General features: G+C 39.0%; 1 protein-coding gene across 1 annotated transcript; it reads right to left on the reverse strand.

Moving 5' to 3' along the window:
• Nucleotides 1-1417: 1417 nt before the first annotated feature.
• On the reverse strand, nucleotides 1418-20190 carry LOC146473949 (uncharacterized). Its single transcript, XM_085117989.1, has 5 exons — nucleotides 20090-20190; nucleotides 14203-14272; nucleotides 10336-10901; nucleotides 5017-7254; nucleotides 1418-3992 (listed from the first exon to the last, which is right to left on the reverse strand). Exons 3-5 carry the CDS (start codon nucleotides 10853-10855, stop codon nucleotides 3028-3030), a joined length of 3723 nt encoding a protein of 1240 aa, XP_084974115.1. The 5' UTR covers nucleotides 10856-10901; nucleotides 14203-14272; nucleotides 20090-20190; the 3' UTR covers nucleotides 1418-3027.
• Between the last annotated feature and the right edge of the window lie 322 nt (nucleotides 20191-20512).

Below are 20512 nucleotides of genomic sequence, written 5' to 3' on the forward strand. Positions count from 1 at the left end.
ATAAAGAGTCGCAAAAAAACAAAAACAAAAAACACACAAAAAAAAAGCGAAATCAGAGCATTGGATACTCACCAGGAGTCTATGAGCTCCTGACAGTCACTCTCTGTCTCACCACTCGCGATGTGAGATTTGAGGCATAATTAGTTATCAGTTTTACAGCTGAACAGGTCTGCGCTGAAAATGAGCCCTGAGCGGTCCGAATCGAATTTTCCTTTTCGGACTGCTTAGATGGATCGCTTGTGTTACAACGTACGTTTGAAAGGAACAAAGCGTTGCAATTTGGACAAAAAGAAAGGAAAGTAAAAATATTTTAAATTAAGTTTATGAATTAGGAACTGTTCAAACCGTCATGTCGGACTTTTACTACGAGGGCGACAAGTTTATTATCCGTAAACAAGTTTCACACGGACTAGAAAGCAACGAGCGGGAAAGCCTATATAATAAAAACCTTACCGAACTAGCTTCTTGCCTTATCCTTTTTTTTTCTTTTTGCAAAATACGGACGTCACGTAAGTTGACATATATGTATTGGAAAAAGTAGTAACAACGTTAACTAAGCACAAATTCCTGTCAAAATTACCGAACGCAAACAGGTTACTGCCGGCGAATAGCCTAACAGCTCCAATAACGTAGGGATATTAATTCTTCTGTCCTTAGCATTTCTTTGAGATAAAATAAAGTTGAGACAGTTCTTTGTCCTCTGAGTATGTGAAACTTGTACTGATTTGGGTATGGATGCATGGTCACGGGGGAAATGAATCGCAACTTGAAACAACCTTCAAGTTCTGCCGTTGTGTCGTGCAAAAATCGCTGAAAATTTATCAAGGCGACTAGTTGTTCCTTCAAGAACATAACAGAAATCTTCCTCTTTGTGCTATATGAGTATTTTCCTTACGATGAAGAGTACGTATTCACAGTTCAAGAATAATTTTGACAAAACACCACTAAAATTCCACGGACACAGTCCCTTTAACCACGGGCAAACATTTTTCAGCCGGAATGAAATTGGTCAGTTTGTCGCCAGAGCGCAGGCGTTCCTTCGCCCCTCTCCCCAGACTCTTCTCGTTTTTCTACCCCGTTCCCCGCCTTTCTTAATCACACGCATCACAATTTAGTTCTCACCGCTCCCCACTATTAATTTGAACGCCTGGAATAGGATAAAGCTTGCATGACTCTTGTGCATGTTTTCCACGTATTGGTCTGCAAAATCTCCCAAGGTGAACTGCATTATATGGTATTGCAAGATAAGCTTATTATTCCCCATAATAATTCATTGATTTCTGAAACGTAGAGAATGTCAGTTGAATTGTTGTCTTTAAGGTTGTCTGTCAGTGATGGGCTATGCAGTTAAGCTGTACAGTCTGTTGAGCCTTATACCCAGCCCTCCCGCCCTGTACACGAAATAAGACACACAAGATTGCTGTAGGGCTGCGACAGTGCAAGAGATCTGCACATCGATAGCAGCCTATCATTTTTATTAACCTCAATCTTTAATTTTCAACCCCAAATTTCATCAATGCCCCCTTTTACCTTATTTTTATTATAAACATCCCATGTATAATTTTAACAATCCTAACCGATTCGTGGTACTTGGCAGTACAAACCCCTTTTCTTGACGCGCGAATTCAACCAGACGGTCCCCTGAAGATTAGTTTAAGAAAAGCGACCCACGGTTTTTCGTTTACTTTTAATTTTGCTCTTTTTAGGGTGCGTTTGGTTGATCATATTCTAGAACAACAATAAACTGAAAAGTCCTTTCGCGAGACGTCACTTTTTAAGAATTTTTGAGCTAATTTTTCTGATAACTCCTTCAAGCACAATAAATTTACGATACACTTTGTATTTTCAGCGGCTCTATTTCCTTGTTATCGTCCTATGTAATACGAGCAAACCAACCACACCATTGACCAATTTGCAATAAAAGAAAGCAAGCGTTTGTCTTTCTGCTTCCCCTCCCCACCCCAAACCCCAAGAAAAATTGGAGGGATCTCGGCAAGAGATCCTTACGCGAACGTGTGATCAATTCTTTCTTGTGATCGACTATACCATCGCAGTTGGAGCATACATTCAATATGAACGATGTTGAGCTTGGGTACCTGCACACTCTTATGAGTGAAATGCGTGAGATTTCTTCGATTTCCGAAGATGTACCGATGATTTCCGAACATTACCGAATATGTCCGAACTTTTTATGACAATTTTCGATGATTGAGCACATCCCAGCCCCACAAAACATTTAGGCAGAGTTAAGCTCGAGGACACAAAAACGAAATATATTCGCATCTATAGGAGTATTTTTTTTGTTAAATATTGTTCGCATTTGGGAGTCAGACGTATGAAATTGGTCAGCATTCGTGAGTAATCTAGCGAGTGTTCAAAAGCCATAAAGAGAACAAAATATTTTCATTCAGTCACGAAACTTGGCCTTATCCCTCGTTTTCATCTGTCCTTGCCCAAGTTTTTGCGGGCTTGAATTCTACTGGGCGCCACTGAAGGGCGAGATTTCAATTCGGCCTTGTTTACACAGCAGAAAGTATCTTTGGCGTGCAGGCTAGCTGGCACGTGAGTATTAAACAGAAAATAAATTTCATTGGAAGACAACTCCTTGCCTAGCTCCTAGCCCTCTCTCTCTGTCTTCAATCCGTTTCGGGTCACGTGGTCCGGTCGTTCGTCTCGGATACGTCACCGAAAGGAATTGACCGTAAGGGCCTAGGAGAAAGCTGTATAGGGACTAGGCAAGACGACTCCATCATAGCTGATTTGTAACGTCAAAATTAACATTGTACAATTAATTTTTTGTGACTATGGTTTGATAAAATTTGGGTCTCCTGTGACTAACTACAATCTTGCCAGTTCCTGTTAAAGTAAGAGTTTCTGGCTAAAACATTCGGTCCACAACACGCGTTGATGAGGAATCGCTCACCAAATTGCTTGCGAGCGATTACCACGCTAATAAAACAGCTTCTTTGTTAGGTCTGCTGTTGCTGTTCTTTCTTTTCAAGAATCGTTCCCAGAGTTTCCAACTTGTCAATGACCCTGGTCACACTTTACGGATTCGCCTGCTGCATCTATCGTTTTGTGCTCCGGCAGATTCTCTGTCTGACGAAAACACGTATCACACTTGCGCCCACCTGTAACTGCCTGCAGATCTCCCTGAGCACTTATCAACTGACCACACCTCTCACACGTCAAAGCTTTTTCTCTTGCGTGGGTTCTTTGATGTTGCTTAACAAGACCTTTTCGGTTGAAACGCTTTCCACATAGGTTGCAGTGAAATGGTTTTTCACCCGTGTGAATTCTCGTATGTTCGTTCAGATGCCCTTTGTGACCAAAACACCTGTTGCAATAACTACACTTGAAAGCTTTCACCCCTGTATGAGTTCTTTTATGCTGATTAAGATTTCCTTTGTGTCTAAAGCTCTTGCCGCATTCACTGCATTCAAACCGTTTCTCCCCCGCATGCGACTTTTCATGTTCGTCAAGAAGCAATTTGTCACTGAAACATTTACTACACATCTTGCACTTGAAAGACTTTTCTCCTGTCTGAGTTCTGTCACGTTGGGCCTGAGATTGTTTTTGCGTAAAATAGTTGCTTCTCTGATAGGATTTTATTGATTCTCCTGCTCTTCCTTGTCGATCTACACTTAAAGCTTGGTTTTGGCAAATGACTCCACTTGTAGAATTTTCAATCGTAAGTCTTTCTACAGTACTAGGTAACAAAACAATACCGGCACGTTTCTCTGCGTCCCGTGTTTCAAGATGCCGGTTCCATTCAAACCGTTTCTCTGCTGTGTGAGTTCCTTTATGTTTGTCCAGATCTTCTCTTTGCGTGAAAGACATATCACACTCGTTGAAGTTTAAAAGCTGCTCTCCTGATCTTTCATGTTCACGAACATTTCCAGCTTGGCTTTCACTCGTGTCACCATCCGTAGAACTGTTCTTCATTACGACTGTCTGGACAGTACTGCGTAACACAACAACAGCCTCACGACCTGAGGTAAATGAAAATCATTATAAATGCCACAGTACACTTCCAATAATATTTCTCATCCAGTGGGTCTCAGTTAATGGTTAGAAAATACCAACTAGCTTACAATTACAAAGAACACAGATGACACTCGGGGATGTAGAGCCTTCAAACGATTAACACGACTAGCAGATACAAATGCACTTGTCAGATACTAAAAAGTATCTCATGTGTTAGTAGCACAACAGGTAGATAGAACCTCCCCTGCGACTGCTTTGATATAGTACAAGAATCGTAAAAGAGACCAAGACTGTTTACAGGGACTTATTTGAGCTACATGTATGTAGGAGGCTTTCGCGAACTATGTACATACATCTCTCATTCTAAATCAACTAACACGACTAATAACATCAAAAACAGTTTAACCAAAGTTGACAAACTGAATTTCAAAAGCTTGGCAATCTGGTGATTTCACAGGACAAACTTACAAAAGCTTGACATTGTAGCTTAAATTATTGTCTGGCGACTATTCTTTCTGCATGAAGCGCTCCACCATAAAATTCTGAATATACGTCCCCCAAATCTCAGAGGCTAAAATCCTTCCAATAATAAGCCTTCTGAATATATGCCCATGGACTGTTAGGGTTGGCTGTCTTTATCCTTCAAGCTGTTTTGTTATTGTCAAACCCTGCCACACCAATTTTGAACTCCATTTTAAAAGCCCTTCCCAAATGTAATTCTTTGAAGGAATGTAAGCCCAGGGAGTATACTGGGAATTTTACATTATTCTCCAATATTAAGCCTGTTCATAAGCCAGCTTTCACCTCTTCCCGAATTAAACAAGAGAGGATCTTCTCATCGGCAAAAACGTATAGACGTGACTGCGTTATCACCGTGAACACGGGACCTAAAACACTTGCCCACTACCAGGTCAGCATATGTACATCTATCACAACAGTGTCAAAAGATAGATTGCGCTAGGGGATTTAACGGCGGGTATCTGTTTTTAAATAAATGTTACGCACTGAAAGGGCAGTTATCATACTTACAAGGTTCTTCTGTGATGTTTGTCCTTGTAATTCCCTTGTCCACAATTCTTCCTTGAGTTTCAACCTTGTCATCGCAGTTTGAGGGCGTGTCTCCTTCACCTGCTTCTTCGTGCTCTGTTAAACTGTTTGGCTGAAGAATTAATTCTTGAAATTCTGCCTTGTCACTCTGGTCGCCATTAGGGGACTTTTTTCGCTCACCCGTTGTGTGCTGGACTTCTGTGTGGGTATCTATTAATGACTCCATGTGTTCCCGGTTAGTCAATGATTGGTCAGACGAGGACTCTTCTCTTGCGTGTGTTTTTAGATGTTGGGTTAGAATACTTTTCCGGTGAAACCGCTTGCCACACTGGTTGCAGTTATACGGTCTTTCACCTGTGTGAATTCTCTTATGTTCATTGAGATGCCCCTTGTGACTAAAACACTTGTAACAGTAGCTGCATTTAAATACCTTCTCTTGCATGTGGCTCCTTTTGTGTTGGTCCAGATCGTCTCTGTGCATAAAATACTCCTCACACTTGTTGCATTTTAAAGAAGGCAGACCTTCACTCCTAACTGGAGCTGCGCACAAGTCACCACTCGTTGACAATACGAACGTTTGGACAGTAGGAGGTAACAGAACAGTACCCTCGTGTTTCTGTCTTGAGTGTGTTCTCTGATGTTGCTTGAGAAGACCTCTTCGGTTGAAGCGTTTCTCACACAGGTTACATTTAAAAGGCTTTTCGCCGGTGTGAATTCTCTTGTGCTCATTCAGGTGTCCTTTGTGCCTAAAGGGCTTGTTGCAGAAGTTGCATTTTAAATTTTTGTCGCCCGCTGTGTGAGATGCTAGGTGCTCGTCGAAATCTCCTTTGAGGTTAAAACTCTTGCCACACGAGTTACATTCAAAAGCTTTATCTGCTGCAGTGTGAGTTCTTTCATGTTGGTTCAGATGTTCTTTTCGTTTCAAACACTCGTTAAATTGGTCGGAATGTGAAGCGGATTTTTCTCCTTTTTCTTCTTCATCTACATCTCGTGCTTGGCCTGTGCACAAGTCACTACTTGTCGAACTTTCATTGACTATAGGTGGTTGAGCAGTGCCAGATGACAAAACCGCGACCTCACGTTTCTCTCCTGCGTGTATTTTTTCATGTTGCTTGAGAAGACTTTTCCGCGAGAAACGCTTGTCACACTGGTTGCAGCGAAATGGTTTTTCCCCTGTGTGAATTCGCCTATGTTCGTTGAGATGCCCTTTGTGACTAAATCGTTTGAAACAGTAGGTGCATTTGAAAGCTTTCTCGCCCGAGTGAATTATTAGGTGTTGGTTTAGATTTCCTTTGTGCCTAAAGCTCTTGCCACACAGGTTGCAGTCAAAAGGTTTCTCTCCTGTATGTGTTTTTTCATGCTCGTCTAGATGCCATTTGTGACTAAAACACTTGCTACACCGGTTGCACTGGAAAGACTTTTCTCCTGTCTGAGTTCTGTCACTTTGGTCCTGATATTCTCTTTGCATGAAATACTCCTTACTCGGATTGGATTTTAATGTTGGTTCGCCTGCTGTTTCGTGTTGATCTTCATTTTCCCCTTGGTTTGTCCAAAAGTCACCATTCATCGAATTTTGAGCCATGGTTAGTCTCTCTATAGTACTAGGCAACAAAACAATGCCAGCGCGAATCTCCGCCAAGTGCGTTTTCAGATGTTGGTTAAGAAGCCCTTGCCGGTTGAAACGCTTGCTGCACTGGTTACAATTGAACGGTTTCTCGCCCGAATGGGTTAGTTTATGTTGTTGAAGAATTCCCGCACGAGAAAAACTCCTGCTACACTGGTTGCATTTAAAAGGCCTCTCCCCTGTGTGAATCCTTTTATGTTCATTCAGATGACCCTTGTGTCCAAAACACCTGTTGCAATAATTACACTTGAAAGCCTTCACCCCTGTATGAGTTATTTTATGCTGGTTCAGATTTCCTTTGTGCCTAAAACACTTGCCACACTGGTTGCATTCAAAACGTTTCTCTGGTAAGTGCGTTCGCCTGTGTCTGCTTAGTTCTTCTTTTTCCTTAAACGACTTGTCGCACTTGTTGCATTTAAAAAGCTGCTCTCCTGATCCTCCTCGTTCACCGACATTTCCAGCTTGGCTTTCGCACATATCACCATTTGTAGAATTGATATTGCCCGCTTGACTTTCACACGTGTCACCAATTGTTGAACTGTTCGCCATTATAACTGTCTGTACTGTAGTGGGTAACACAACAACAGCCTCACGACCTGAAGGTAAATGAAAATACGTGCCATAAATCACGCGGTTGGAGGGGAGGCGGACTCGTGATCCGTTGGTTCCGGGTTCAAGTCCAGCTCTGACCACTTGGATTTGTTTCACAGTAGCCCCGTTTTCAAATCCAAGGCCACGCTTTGTAAATAGCAAACTGGTTTGCCTCCCATCAGTTAAGATTTTTAACAAATGTTATGATCAGTCTATGTTTATTTTACTGATTTATAGTGTCCCCAATTAGCACTACAATGCTAAATACTTCGATACTTAAATAGTCTTTTTTTATTTAGTTTACTTACAAAGAAATATCATAGTCTCCAAAACCAGTTGACATAAGTTGAGTCTCGGCTTATTTTAAGAAAATAAATATGTCGCTTTTCGTTGCTAAGAAAGCATTGTGAATGATGTATTATTCAGTGAATGACACAGGCATACTTGGAAAAAGGAAATCAGAGTGCTCCTATCAGGAGGCGAACCTAAGACCTTCCGATTACTAGTTCGGATGCTCTTCCACTGAGCTACAGGAGACTAGTGGGAGCTAAGGCCATTATGAATGATGGGTGTGGCCGGGAAGATTGCAACCCTTAATAAGGTTAAAAAAACAAAATTAAGAGCACAATAATTCTACTCTAAATTTTCGTTTGATCACTTTTAATTTTACCACTGCTCACAATAACCACCTCATCAGAGTTTTCAGCAGAATTGGTAGTGGAATGATTTGCTTGGTATTTGTATAACAGACAGAACTTTCTTATGCAAGTCCAAATGGAAGCTGTTTTACACCATATGCAGCCCTGCTAATGCCATGCCATGTTGACTTCCACCACGATATAAGCAAAATGCCTCTTATGTTTTCAATCCTTTCTCAAAAAGAAAACTAATGGAAGGCAACAGTCTCTCCTTGAGAGAAGCATACAAAGATGGTGACCACAACCACCACACTTGGATGACAGCAATTCTCTCTGTAGCTCAGTGAGTTTGACTCTCCTTGGCAATTTCCTCTAATTTGCCATGCTTGTCACAAACTGAATTCACCAACATGTAGTCACATTGTTACATGTAGGATGTACTGGTCTCCAGTTCGACACTGTTTGATTATATATAATCTGCAGACTCCTTACAAAATCTCTTACAACAGGAGCCTGCTGAGAATGCAGACTACATGTAGGTTGTTCGAAACAGGAGCACCCAGTGATTCGTTTCAGTGGAAAATCTGTTTGGATGGCATAGTTGCCTCAGAAATTCTCACTAAGTTGTCAAGAAAAAGTGAAATTTTCTTTTGCAAACTGTCACCTCAAACTTGTGTAGCACTACAAAAATAACTTCTTTTGTTTTTGGAACGACAAAAATGCTGTTGAAAGTGCAGAGTAATGGCAGCTTGCAATTACAGCTTGGCGATTTGGGAAATAAGATTGCCTCCCTTAAAACTTTCTACCACTTAAATTTTCAACTAAAAAATCCCAAGAGATCAAACTGTGATCATAATTAGATTGTGTATCCTAATTAGGGAATGTTAATGTTCTTGATTGGGATAACCTCCTAATATCAAAGAACAAATTCTCCTATCTTGTTCCCATACTTTTCTTATAAAAATACTGGCGAGAAGTTATTAAAATACCACAAAATTCACCTCGGGTGATCATATCCTTAATTCTCATGACCCCAGGGGTTGAATAAGCATTGATATCACCCATTAAAGGACCCATTAATGAGTACTGAGGACAAGCAATGAAAAACCCTTTCTCTAATGGGGAATTTTTGAAAAATGTAAGGCATATTATTGTTTAAGAATTTTGTGTAAAACAATCTATGACAAGTGAGAGATTAAGAGTGACGTTTACGGCAAATGGCAGAAATGAGCAAGTGGCCATGTTTCAATCAATCAAGTTTGCCGCTCACCGTTTTCAGTTTCTCAGTAAAATTGAGCAGTTTTACATTTAGCATCAAAGGTCAGAAATAGTTTGCCCTACAGGTGTATTCTCATCTATGTAATAAGTTTTCAAAGAAATCACAAATTCCAACCTCACGTTTACCACCTCAATTCATTAATAATTCATGAAGAGAAAACAAAGGAAATCACCACCATGAAGGAGGTTTGCAAAAGAAATTGTAATCTAAGGGTGCTCACCATTTACGAAAACCACCCGGATGGAAATTTTTTGGCATAAATATGAAATGATTTAGCTTGTCTTAACAGAAGATGAATAGCAAACAAAATGTATGAACATCGGCTGTAAATCCCACAAGGAGTAAGAAAAATGCATCACTTTGACCAAAAGCCCATTATTTCAGAAGTACTCCAAATGGAATGATGCGTACCATTTGATTTTCCAACTGGAGTTTCCGGGCTTTCCATGTAAATGGTAAGCACCCTAAATTATCATAAAATTTGGTGAACTTTTGCTTTGAGTTTCTCCAAGAACAAATAATGTAAATATCAATCAGTCAAAAGAGTGATTCATCCTATTTCCCGTCATCTCCATCTTGATTTAAAAAACTTGGTTTGCCTTGTTTTTTCAAACCACTTCTTGGTGCTTGGAAATAGGATGAAACACTCTTCGTTTTGTTTAATATACAGCATTACATTTATAAAAACTTTATTATACAAACACCAGTTAAATGCCAGGTGAGCTTTTCTGAAATAACATGATATCTTCACACGGGAAAATAACATGTTATGTTCACAGATGAAAAGATCACCACTGCTATGGTTACATAATAAATCGCGCCTTTTGCAATGATTTGGTGTTTCATTGGTGTTTATATAATAAACAGAACATTACATGGCCGCTTGAAGATACGGAATTTCTCTTCTTGTGTTGAAAAACTTTTCAAAATGAGAAGAGAAATTTTGTATCTCTGCGCGGTCATGTAATATCCTCTATAAATGCCCTTCTAAATCTCTCTTTCATTGCATACCTAATGTAGTGTTACAGTGTATGTTTGATTTGTTTCAAACCAACATGATACAGTAATACTGTTGCAGAATGCAGGCATTATATCCAGCAATGACATGACTTTAATTTGAACAGATAAATTAAATGCACCATTTTTTCATGCTCTTCATATGTACTTACATGACTCTCCTGGAACATGCATTCTTTCTGCTTCCTTTTCCCAAATTAATCCTTGATTTTCTAAATTGTTTTCCTGGGGGAAGGACTTGTCTTGTTCACCTGTTGTTATGTGCTGTGGAAGAATTTTGAGTGTTGGCAAACTGCCTTGGTCATTCAACAACTGGTCAGCCTGGCTGCCATTATAACGTTTTTCTCCTGTGTGTGTTCTTCGATGCTGGTTTAGAAGACCTTTCCGATTAAAACGCTTGCCACACTGGTTGCAGTTAAATGGTTTCTCCCCGGTGTGAATTCGCTTATGTTCATTCAGATGCCCTTTGTGCCTAAAACACTTAAAACAATAGTTGCATTTAAAAGGTCTTTCATCTGTGTGAATTCTTTTATGTTGCCGTAGATTGGCTTTGGTTTTAAAACACTTGTTACACTGCTCGCATCTGAAAGATTCAGCTCCTGCTGTTTCATGTTCAGGTACATTTCCACCTTGGCTCATGCAGTTGTTGCCCTTTTTAGGATGGTCAGACATTGATCTCCTTGGATGAAGATGGGTATCACAACAATGACCTCATTCACTTTAGAGAAAAACAAAATAATATTAATATCATAGTTTATTATCTCTCTCAGTTAGTACTCACAGTGTGATTGGTCAATTTTGTGGGCAGCATTTCACTGTGCGACCCGCTAAATTTAAAAGATTTCTTTCCCGCACCCCTATTAATCTTAGAGATATAATAAATATCTTATGAACCTGGTTTTCTTGGTCCATACTGGAAGTTACAGATCCTTGCTTTTTCGCATTGATTTATGGCCCGCACAAACTTACAGCACAGACCTTGAACTCGGTTAGTAAGAGGTGTAAAATTGAAATGAATACAAAAGGTCTTAGAATCAGACAGTCACTTGCCTATTCGTATGTTTCAATTCAATGATATGGAAGGCAATTTTGAGATATAGTATGACATTCCGCTAAAGAAAACACTACTTTTTCTTCACAATTGTTCTTGAATATGAGCAGGAGCCATAATCCCCAGTTAACAGCTCCTGACTCCGCGTAATATCTTATTATTCTGAGGGATAATACTGAAGTGACTTTGTGTGTTTCACTCACTTTATTATCTCTAAGGAAAATATGGGACTTCTTGTAGTCTACACGTTTATCCGAATTTCCCGTGAAACAGATATTCCCCACTCCGGAAACTATGGGGAGGCTGGTCCGAGTGACGAATTATGGGATCATTTAATTTGGTAGGCAGATGAAAATTGCTCCGATGAATAAGTACAATTCTCAATGGTCAGTTGTATAAGAAATACTCTTTTAGGAGAAGAGTATTTAGCAAGAGCTATGCTACCCCAAGAAAATGCCCCAACATGCACTTATTTGTTAGTGTGATGTCATTGCAAAATGGCTTGACATAACTTAACTCAAACAAAACTTGAAAGCATTTGGTTTACAGGCAATAAGGGGCTTATCTGATTATTTTTTTTATTTACAAAAAGCTTGCTTTTGTTGTTTAATTGGGGCAAACACTATTATTTTGAGACTAGGGAATTTGGCTTGGGTTTGAAACTGTATCCAAGCAACAGCTTGCGCATGCTCAATAAAAACTTGATAAGATCGCTGGAAATCCTTTCTTCACTTGAGGAATCGTGGAAAAAGGGTTCCTTTAGCAGGGTGGTATTGTTGGTAACTGCTGTAAATTATTACAATAAACAACTTGTACAAAAACCAGCCTCCAAAAATGAAGCTTACAATAAAAAATTATTTGGCAATCAGTTAAATGTTAAAAAATGCCAGTAAACAATGTTTTCTATCAGGGATAAGCATTTTCATATTTAAGGAGGCTCAGAAGGGTTTTTAATCACATGCACGCCCATAACCCACCCACGCCATAGCTAAGGTGTACGTGTCAGCTGAATGAATCAAAATGTCTATCAAAAGTCTAGTGCACACAACACTGGAAGTGGAAATGCAGCGTAAAATCGCGCAAACCGGAAATAAAAGCTGCAAGAAGCATTTAACATTTTGTTTTTATCTCAAAACCTTTGGTTGGTGAGCTATCTTGATTTGTTGCATGCATGCAACATTCAGTATGCAACTTCATTAATACTGTAGAAACATTTAAGAGATTTCAAGTAACTTCTCCAGTAGAATTTTTTGTAGGTGAAAAAAAATGCCTTTTTTGATATACATGTAACACAAGATATACTGGATAATGTTTTGTCATATTGAAAGAGGAGTTAACAAATTTAGGGTGCTTTCCAACAAAGCAATAAAAACGGTAGATCACCGACTTAGTTTTTTGAGATTACATTTTGTAGAAACTGTAATTTACAGGTCCTTTTTGTAGAGTCGACCTGTTGCCATGGTAACCACTATGATGTCAGAACTAGCTTTAAAGTATCGCCCAACAACTGAGTTACAAAGATGTTTATAGTTTTTCTAAATGATCGGATACATTTTTTTTGTAATCTTTCATCATTTCACAAACACTATGGAAAACCCTTACAAGCCTCGTTAAATAACTGATAGGTGCTAGTTTCAAAATTAACACATAAGGCGAAAAAAAAAAAAAACCAAAAAAAAAAAACAAGGTGACTTTTAAAATTACCGTTCAGTTAACTTGTGACTGCATCCAGTTCTGCAGCTCTAATGTTTCAGCCACAAAACTGGATGAGGTCACATGCTACCAACCAAGTTTTGGAAAACAATACAGTAAAAGTTACTCCAGTGTAAAAACAAATGACATCTCAGGGCTGTCACTAAGGGCCAGGGGCAGAAGATTTCTCCCGGCTACTATGAGTCTGAGCCCTGGCTACTTTGATACAAAGCTATCACATTGGAAAAATAAAATACATCACATAAAAAAAATGGTGACTTAAAAAATAAACCCATATGTTACTAATAAAAACTCTTTTTCACTGAAAACAAGTAATGTTGAACAATGACGTCTTCCTTTAAAAAGCGCACGCTTTTACAACATGTTAGTTTCGAATTGGTCATCTTGCTGTCGGAGTTTCTGGCGGTGTGAAAATGTCATCCACATAAAAGAAGCAGAACATGTTAAACAAAGGAAACTGGATTCCTTCTTCTCTTACATTCTTCTTCTCTTCTGGCTCCGCTTCTAGGTAAGATTATAATTTACTGAACAAACGAATGTTTGGTCTTGAACATTTCTCCTTCAATCAAGCACCAGGCCAAGTGATGCCAAGCAAATTTATTAGTAGTATTCACGCCTGGACTTACAGAAATTGTCACGATTATGTATTGTACATCATTGTAGAAAGTTTTCTTGAATTTATTTCTCAAAGCAATGCTATTCATTTAAGAAAGAGTGTACCCGTTTACGTACCTGAAATGTTTGCGACGCCATGCTTTTTCGCTCGTTTTACTCATTTCCAGTCTTCACTGACTTTTTTTTCTGTCACGCTCTTACTAGTTAGTCATGAGTCACGTCGGCTGTTTAATGTGCGGGTGGGTGTATTTGCCCCTCCCCTCCCCACCCCAAGCAGTTTAAAACTACAAAAATTTTGTAACCCGGTTACATTTTTCACTTCCCTGCCTACTTGAAAAATTAGTGACAGCCCTGACATCTTATTTCTCTGCGTTGTAGTTATTACACTGTTGAGGTACAGTGTAAGGTCAAGTTACACATGGTCAACAGGAAGCCTACGTGGTTTGGGCTAACCTGGATTTAGTGGCATAAAACAACTAGCCTAAGGAGTATTGTTACAACCCCGATGGATGAGAAACTAGTCCATTACAGGGTTACCTCCAGCAGTATGTTGCCAGTACCCATTTATGCATAATATGGTGCAGAGTTTCCTGTCTAAAGAAGCAACACAACAGCAGAGGCTAGACCTCAAATCACTGACCTGCAGATTTGACGCCCAATGTGCTCGCCACTACCCCACCACACCACCGTCAGTAAACTGTTGGGCCAGACTGGTATTGAGAATAACAAGAACCATCATCACTGACCATTATATATAAACCCTTTCACTCCTGCAGATGTTAAAATGTCAGTCACATGCAGTGGGTTTTAACCTGGGGGTGGGGAGGGAGGGGGGTACTCCCTAAATAAGCTATATATAGGTATGTGCGGCACCAAAGGGTACATGTATAGTCCTCATTTGAGTCTGTGGACAAAATTCTTGTAGAGTGACCATTCAGATGAAGTATATTGAGCAGCACTTTTCTGTAGTAATGATTATTACTTAATACCATTTCTCTTGTCATGCAAAACACAATGCCACATAAAGCAAAGTATGGCAATGAATAATGAAGGCAGGACATATGTGTATGTGCCTGTATTCATACACGTATGACAACAAATGCATACGCTGTTGCTTGCGTATGGTATGCGTATGCAAAGTTTGCTAATCTTTGAGCTGCACTGTATATAACACTGTACACGTAGAGGATACTACAATATTTTAAGAACGAGGGCAGTGAGTGAGTAAAATATTGTTTTTAGCATGCAAAAAAAATTCATATCTTCAAGCCACCACGGTAATTTTCTGTAGCATTATTATAGACAAATCTATTGCTAACCAGTTTTTCACAAACTGTTTGCAGAAACAACCATGAAAAAGCGAGAAATGATGTCATCAATATCCTCACTAGTGAAGATATGGAAAATACACAACTCGGGTACCGGATGTAGTTTCATATGAATTTTATGTAATGTTTAAAACACGAGCAGCAGTGTTTTATCGGGATTTAGAACCACTAGGCGCAGTCAATCATCTGTACTTTTATCTAAAACAAAATGACAATGTACTGACTTGAGAGATCCTATCAAGGAATGGATGGGGGGTCTGCATGTCCTCTAACTCAAAACGATTTGGACCAAGTAATTATTCCGTATCCCCTTAATTGCCAGGCTGAATTTTGAGTTGGAGTTGGTTTCTACCAAAAATATAAAAGCAAACTGGGCAAAAATATAGCTACAGTATGCACCCCGCTCAAAAAGAAATAAATAAATGAATAAATAAATAAATAAATAAATAAATAAATAAATAAATAAAAGAGATAAAAATCCTATTTACAGGTATGCATAAAATTTTCGTTTTCTTAGGATTGTCCTCATTCTTGGCATATGGCCTACAACAGTTCATTCAAGAAACTTAGCAGCCCACCCCATTTCTCTTAGAATTTGGTCATATTTCTTTTAAACATAAAAAAATAAATCAGTTTTTGAACCAAAAGGCCTGTTATACCCCCAGGTCCTCAACTGAAGGATTCCCTGAAAAAGATGGGAAATCGCTTTTTTAGCCAAAAAGACAGAAAAATGCCCCAAACTTGCTTGGTTGGAGCATGCCCTGCAGATTTTGTCTCCTAAATGTTAACTAGAACATTTGAAATTTATAATTATTTTGTTTTTACTAAGGCTAATTTGCTAAGAATTTTGCCTCTGCCTTAACATGGTGGAAGTTAAATGCAATGAAATTCTTTATCCTGCGGAAAAAAATACAAAAATTACATAGTACTTTTTTTAGTGAATTGATGGAAACACATGAAACATGTGCATGAATTGGACATTTAGCCATCCTTGACTGACAACTATTCGGTACTCCAAAGGTGATGGAAGATGAGATGTTGTTTGTGAAAGAGCTGAACCCATCACAACATGCACGGTGATTCAATTCGTGCAAAAGCATTTATTTAATGAGCTTTCTGCATACAGGATTGCCGCTTGTTGTACTAATTTGTATTCATTTTAAACCCTATTGCTGACCTTTACAACCTCAATTGTTTTAGTGTATTTCTTGATAATGACCTTAGGTATTGCATCAAAATGTTGAATTATTTTAATTCTTGTATGTTTGCTTAATTGCTCTTCCAAATCAATGATCTTTAGGGAAAAAACCCATTGCAAATAATAAGAATCCACCATTTGCACAAAAATCCACAGTGAATGCTAAAACTGGGCAAGTTTGGAGTGTTTTTTCTGACTTTCTTGTCAAATTTTCAGTGATATATTATTACAATCCTTACAGTATTGATAGATAGATAGTTTATTCTGGATAACCATATGGCAGCCAAAAGGCTGAATTGTATAATAATTAACATAAATGTTAAGAATATTTAAATATTCAGCACCATCAACTATTTACAAACATATTAATAATCAAAAAATTTAAGTAAATAAGAGATAATGTAAAAATATTTAATTAAAATTGGGAGAATGGAAGAATCTAGAAAATTGATAAAAATGAGTATAAAACTGATTGCTATTTACATGTACATAAGTTGCTATTGGCTCGGTCACACATGGCCAGAATAAAAGATTGTTTGAAGTGTTCTGTGTAAAATCGTGGCATTTCATATGTCCTCTTGTTTCTTATGTTATACCGACCTCGATGTTTCTGAGGGAGCACTTCAGCGCTAGGCTGTGTTGGCCAGAGGAGATACTATTGAATAGCTTAGCGCAATGGTCATTGTGCCTATCACGTAAGGTACTGAGTCCAAAGCTATCTAAACATTGACGGTATGATTGTTCGGGTGATGTTATAGACAGGGCTTCTGATATTTCTCGCCGTCGCGGAGCCGCAAAATTCAGCTATATCCGCGGAATCCTGCGAAATTCACAAAAAAACGTGTAATACCGCGAAATTTGTTAAAAATCCTACCAAATACATGTCGGTAAAACATATTTGAAACTTATCTTGGCTACTGGGGCTGTTTACTTTCCATAAATGCAAATTTATCTTGAAATTTCGTCACTGCCACGAGTAAACATAACGTACCATAACTACCAGGCGTTCTTGGAAATGTTGCGAAAAACTGGGGACAAGAAATGAGAAGACTTTTCGGTGAGACTATACGAAGTGAGAAAGGAAACTGCTGTCTGTAGTAATGCAGGCACCTGTTTAATCGTACGTGCAGGACACGATCTAAGACACAACAATGTTTTGACTTCACAAATGGATTTGAACCTTCGATCACGAACAATCTTGCCTTGTAAACTGCAAAACAACACAAGAGACCAAGGAGAGAAAAGAAATTTATTGCGTTGCTGTGTTCGGCTCTAAATTGCAGCTGAAAATGGAGGTTAACCGGCCGGGCGTTTCGGTAACGCTTATGTTTTTCTTGTAGCTCGAAACAAGTTCAATTGCCTTGAGAACTGTGTTGGATGAACTTTTGTGTTTTCTTTCTTGCCCCGAATTTGACATCCTTCCAATATATCTTTTTTTTTCTGAAATCTTTCTTCTTGGCTTTCTTCTTTGTTTTTCGGCGAAATTTGCCCAGAAAATTTCTGCGAAATTCCCGTGAAATCGGCCGTTTTCTCCGTGAATTAGTCTCCAAAAATCCCGCGAAATTTGACTTTTTTTCCCGCGAATTATCAGAAGCCCTGTATAGACAGTGCCCTCTTTTGAATGCGCTCAAGGTCCTCACTGAGATACTCAGGTAAGCTATGGTGTAAAATCGGCGAGCAGTGTTGTAATACTAGTCTTATAACCGTACAGTTTAATGATGTCCTTGTGACTAACATCAGCTCTCTTAAGTAGGACCAAAAATACAAGCACTTATTAGATTTCTTAATGGACACGCTTACATGTTCGTTCCACTTGAGATCATATTTTGTATCTGACAAGAGCAATATCCTCAGATTCTTTACTGTACAGTTCCACAAAATATCCATACCCACCCCACGGAACAAGGTCACTGAAAATTCTAAGGGAGTGGGGGGTATTAAAAGCCAAAATTTTTAAACAAAAGTTGGAGCTAAACTGGAATTTCTGGAGGGGTGGGAATGGGGACTCAAACCAAAAAAACCTTCTGTGTGGGATGTATGGATATTTTCTGGAACAACACATTCTCACTTATTATCCCACATGGTTCCCTGTAACAACTTCCTGTATTTCTATAACATGTGACCAAATACTGTTAAAATAATGATTCAATTTACCACCTGGGGTGCTAAATTGTGTAATTTATTTGGTAACTACAGTGAAGGCCCTTATTGGAGAACGGACACTTATTGTGATTTGTTACGGACAGGACACTCATTTCTTTTTAGAAATAAACATCGGAGTGTGAAGAACTGGTCACTTAATGAAGAATGACTGAAACTTAACAATACAGCTGTGACAATAAAAGTTTGCATAGCCAGAACACATTTCTAAGTAAACACCTTGAACAAATGAAATACCATTTTTAGATTGGATAGTGGAATTTAGAATTCTCTTCAAACAAGGAAGCCAAAAGACAGCATTCAATCTTGTGACGCTATGCTAAATTATTGCTATGGGCTGGAACACTTATGGGGCACCTATTGGATTAGGGGTACTTGTTAACAAAGCAATGCATAAGGGGGAACACTTATCAGAAAGGGAGAAGGATGCTTAAGGACAGTGCCTACTAATACACAAGTATTTTTCTGTGGTTTATGACTATATAGGAAAAGCAGTTCTTAGCAAGGGATATGGAAATCCAAAAAGAAAATTGGTGGTAACCATGCATTTTTAAGGGATAATTAAGCAATAATTATTCTAAAAAGCAGTAAAATACAAAGCAATATATGGCCTTTGTTTCCATGGCTACCCCCAAATTTCTGTTTGGTACCAAAAGCATTTGCTAAGTGCTGCTTTCTCCAAATAGTTTTAAACCGTGCAAAAATATCCCTGTATTACTACCTTCATGTACCACCCATAGGAAACCCGAGTATCACAAGATGCACAGACTGACGGGCAGTAACAATAGTAGGCACTGTCCTAAAGTGAATCATCCTGAATACTGTGAACCCTAATCTGCCCTCATGTCAAAGCCATCTACTCTCGAAACCAAATTTTCAGAGATATTTTGGTAAGTTGTAAACACAAATGCCAGGGGTCAGAATTTGGAGAACTGGGTAAAACTACCCAACTCCTCCTCCCCCCTCCCCTCACCAAGGATTCCCCCACTGGGTTCTGAGACAGGGATGTTCATTAAGGGACGTTTATTGAGAGCATTAGAGTACAAATGCCACCCTCCCCTCCCCTAAATCAGTACCCACGCTAAATGAACGGTCAAAAATGATTCAATGCCCAAGGGGGAGGGGGTTATGGGGGAACATTTTCTCTAGGCATGGATTGCCTTTTGCTCCACTCAGCTAACTTTGTAATAAAACATCTACCGTATTTATCGAGTAAGTATAGAATCTGGCTAAATTGAGAATGGTCACTGTTTCTGTTATGTAAATTGTAACCCTAAATTAAGTAGCTTACATAAAACTAAGCCTAGCCTAGTAGTAATAATCGTAGATTAATTTTCTTTGAGGCTTAAAACATCACATTCATGCAGTGTCTAGTTCAAATTAAATAACCTCAGTTAACAGATACTGAATTTCCGAATAAACGGTTAAAAGTCTTCGTAAATTATGCGCCGTTTAGCCGACCCTTGGCCAAATTAATATTTTGCTCGAAAGACCTATTGTGACTGTGTACGTACCGCGTAGCCTTCGAAACAAATTGGTTCTCGCAAGTATCTTACAAAACTTGACAGATCGATGGACGTTAAGTACTGAGCACTCTTCGCCACTAAATGTGTTAACCAATACCAAATATCATAAGCTTTTAGGCTACATTTCTTTCTGCAAAGCAAAGAATGTAAATGCGACAACGATATAAACGAGCGACGCGTCCCTTTTGTTAAATGTTTACTTTCGTTGTCGGTTTTGTTTTTTGTCGCTGGGCTTAGAAGCGATCGCTTTACCCAGAAAAGCCACTCGAATACTATTCTGTTATGAAATTCATGTCCTTATACAGTATTTCTTACCTCAAAAATCAATTAGAAGTCAGCTGCAAACACTTCTTTCACAGACGAATGCGACGACACAGCAGATGCAAACACGATGAATTTGCATACTGGTTCAACGCACTGGTGCCCAGTCCTTTTTTTGGTGAGTTCATAATTACGTCATTTGTGCAAGTAATCTGCAGATTAATACATGATCAGGGGCGGGGGAGAAGACTCCTCAAATTTTCGTATCAGAATCATCCAACAAAACTTGACGTCACATCCGGTCAAATTCGCGCCCAGCAGCCTGTCTCGGCGAAGGCGAATTATGGCGTCTGGGTCGGGCATGATTTCTTCGGATTTTTGAGCCATCAGTATCAGGAATTGTGAACTGTGGATATGAAGGATGTTGTAAAGATATTGCTTCGACTTCTTGAGCAAGGGTTTTCCAAAGGAGTCATT

This window comes from Pavona decussata, unplaced genomic scaffold (assembly GCF_977016875.1).
Source record: "Pavona decussata unplaced genomic scaffold, jaPavDecu1.1 SCAFFOLD_92, whole genome shotgun sequence".
Lineage (NCBI taxonomy): Eukaryota > Metazoa > Cnidaria > Anthozoa > Scleractinia > Agariciidae > Pavona > Pavona decussata.